Genomic DNA, 3,448 nt, shown 5'->3' with positions numbered 1-3,448 from the left:
CATGTGCTCCTACGTTACGTACTTATCATTTCCGAAATGATATCGGCAAGGAGAAAGACGACTCTGATTCGGATCAAACATTAGAACCTGTTAGGGCATCTTTAATTGACAACGTTCGGATCAAAAGAACGTTTGCTCTGGAAAGCAGGACCACGTACTGAACATGGATCATTAGCCAGATACATTTTTTTAAACAAAAGGACTTGGCAGAGTAACAAGACGATCAGCATGCTGTCTTCAAGAGACAAAGCAGGTTTCTGATTGAGAGGTTGATACCATTAACAAAATTTCAGCCTGTCACTCGTTACTGATAATAACAGCATGTTCATATCATAAAACTAACAGATGAGTAGACAAGCTCCCAGAGCAAACAGTTTCCAACAAGCAAAACAGCCATAACAACAGTGCGAAAAACATTTCACTCGTCCTCCTGGCTCCGAAGCCTAGCAAGCTTGTTTGTGACAACAATATCCAGCTGCGCAGCACGCTCCACAATGTCCTTTCGCTTCTTGGTAGAGACATTGTGGGCGATCTCAGCACAGTATGTCCTGTTGGCAATAAAAGCGATGCAATAGTTAATCAGAAAATAAAGAATGTCGATACCAATCAGCACAATTCAGAATCAGAAGAGTGAAGAACCATCTAACTTGACAATATTAGGTTCTTGACACCAATCATCACCTAATATTGACGGTGTGACTGTGTAAGTTACCTGTTGTGCATCATAAGCAGCTCCAGCTCGGAGACATTGTGGACAACAAACTTCTTGAACTTGTTCGGCAGGTAATGCCTGGTCTTCTTGTCAGAACCATAGCCAATGTTGGGCATCAAAGTACATCCCTTGAACTTTCTCCTGACACGGGAATCAATACCCTTTGGCCTGCGCCAGCTGGTCTGTAGATATAGAGACGTGAAATTTTTCGGTTTAAGCAAAAGATAAGCAGTTAAGCACAAATGTCACTAAGAAAAACATGCCAAGAAGACACAGAACTTGAGCATATAAAGACCAAAAAAGCTTAGCATATGCTGCTTCTTATGTGTTGTCTAAAGCACGATGCCAGTCAGGAATAAGCTACAACTACAAGAAGCTATACATTCAATTTTTAAGGTTTTCATTCCAAATTATAAGATGTTCTAAATTTTTTTCTGAATCGGATGTATGTAGACACATTTCGGGGGTCGTTCGTCACCCCTGGGTGAGGAATAGTTATTCTACACCCCCCCCCCCCCCCCCCCGCCTCTTATTACATCACTACACTTTTTATGTCCCGTAAATTTTGTCCTACATCAGAAGTGAAAAGAGAAGGTAAGAAAATGTATGTCAATCAAAAAGATATTTTACATGACGTAAAATTACGAACGTAAAAACATAGTATAAAGTGTACATATAAATGTAAATTTTGTGTTTTATGATTCATATCTTACTTTTCTTATACCCTTTTTTGTGTGGTGAATCAATATGAACATAATTATTCGTATGCCAAACATAAACTTTAAACATAACAACTTTAAAAAAAACTTGGGCGTAAAATAACTTATTCTACACGTTTTGGTGTGTTTGTTCACACATTAGTCCGTATGTAGTCCATGCTGAAATATCTAAAACATCTTATAATTCAGAACGGAGGGAGTATGTTTTGAAAAAGAGCACTCCATACAACGGATTTTTTAAGATGTTGTGTAGCAATACAAATGCTACATCTTGAAACATCATTTCTTTGGCAGGTGCACTTACTACCACAGATTCATTGAACAAAAAAAAATATACGAGAAGTTAAATTCAGAAGAGAAATATGGACTACAGCCACCAATTAAATATAAGAGAGAGAAAATCGTTTGCTGGAAGGATCAGACAGAAGGCACTAATCATGCGGAAGACAAGATTTTCTTCAGCAACCAGTGGTTAACAAGTGTTGGGAGAAATCTAGGCAAGCACTCTTACTCAGAATGAAGCCACGCCTTTAATATCCAACCCACTTCATGAAAATCATGAAGTTATTGTTGTAGAAGAGTTTGTGACGGCCACAGTGCTATACTTATGCAAGGGCTAGTGTGCTCTCTTACTTCATCCCAATGCTCACTGAAGAAAATGTTCTCTTCCTCAGACCTTTTACTAAGACATCATTTCCTTCCTTTCAAACCGCAAGATAGAAACAGTGAACCGAAACATCAGCAACGCTCAAAATTTGGCATCACCTTTGCACAAAGTGTTTAAATGGTGTTTCAAGTAAAAATAAGCAAGGTTGATTGAACATGCAATTATTAGTTTCCTTCAAATTAACTAAAGATCCCAGTACAAAAGAAACAACACCACAGTTCTACAGGCTATGTCCGGCTTCCACTTATCTACCATTTCAAAGTACCATTGTGCTATTCAAGGTTAACGATAAATTAGGAATACACCGCAACTACAACGACCAACAACAGTAACGCTTAGAATTTAGCATCAGAAACTACTCCGAAAGGCTAACCTGCTACACCGGCGCACAGCAATCGCCATCTAGAGCCGGAACAGATCATCTGAACTAAGCAACCGAAACCCGTGGCGCCTACGAATTCCACTGGGTAAAAGTTTGGTATAAGTAGTTACCTTGAGGCCGATGTAGCGGTCGCTATGGGCCCTCTTGAAGTGCTTGACCCGCTTCTTCACGATCTTCCTCGTCAGAAGCGGCACCGCCATCTCTGATCTGCCGGGCAAAACCAACAGAAGGAGTTTGAATCAGATGGAGAAAATGGGATAGCAAGAGGACAGGGTGAGAGTTCTGCTACGGACTGCTTGCCGGTACCTGAGAAAGCTGACGACCCTAACTCTAACACGAAGCGAGGAGGAAGAAGAACGGCGGCGGCGGCAGGGTTCTATTTGCAAGCCGGCGCGGTGTTTATGCCTTCCGCGAACCCTAGGTATGTGGGCTATGATGGGCCACTGCCGACTAGCCCACTAGGAGAAAGATGCACTCTTGTTTTTTCGACAAAGCGTGCCCTTTATTAAAGAGAGCTCCTGTATGACGCCCGCGAGCGTCAAGCTGTTGAGACTTCGCTGAACAGAACCGGGAACGGGCCGGCCCAGTTGGAGATAGAGATTTCCAGGCGCGTAAAAAATACTAACCAGGAAACTGTTGGGCGAGCGAGAGAGCTCGAACTCAAGATCGCAGGCTACTGTATAGCTCTTCCAAACCAATAGACCTTACATGTTCTAGTGCCAGATTTGCGGCGCCCGGCTTTAAGAATCAATTTACAACAGCAGATCCGTTTCTTTTTTCAACATTTCTTCGGAAAAATGAACAATTTTTCTTATCTTTTTAATAACGTTTTAAATCATGATTTAATTAGAAATTTGATCAAACTTTTAAAACCATCAACATTTATTGAAAATATGAACAAAAAAATTGAAATTTCTAATGATGAAATAATTTTTAAATATATATTGGAAATTTTGTGATATACGCTG

General features: G+C 40.5%; 1 protein-coding gene across 1 annotated transcript; it reads right to left on the bottom strand.

The window, feature by feature from the left end:
* Positions 1-222: 222 nt before the first annotated feature.
* LOC123167861 (60S ribosomal protein L32-1) lies at positions 223-2,943 on the bottom strand. Its single transcript, XM_044585721.1, has 4 exons — positions 2,787-2,943; positions 2,591-2,687; positions 713-894; positions 223-548 (listed from the first exon to the last, which is right to left on the bottom strand). The coding sequence occupies exons 2-4, from the start codon at positions 2,678-2,680 to the stop codon at positions 419-421; spliced, it is 402 nt and encodes a 133-aa protein (XP_044441656.1). The 5' UTR covers positions 2,681-2,687; positions 2,787-2,943; the 3' UTR covers positions 223-418.
* Positions 2,944-3,448: the final 505 nt, after the last annotated feature.

The sequence above is a fragment of the Triticum aestivum genome, chromosome 7D (genome assembly GCF_018294505.1).
Source record: "Triticum aestivum cultivar Chinese Spring chromosome 7D, IWGSC CS RefSeq v2.1, whole genome shotgun sequence".
NCBI classification, from domain to species: Eukaryota; Viridiplantae; Streptophyta; class Magnoliopsida; order Poales; family Poaceae; genus Triticum; species Triticum aestivum.
The sequence above is the reverse complement of the archived record's forward strand: the minus strand, read 5'-3'. Positions and strand labels throughout refer to the sequence as shown.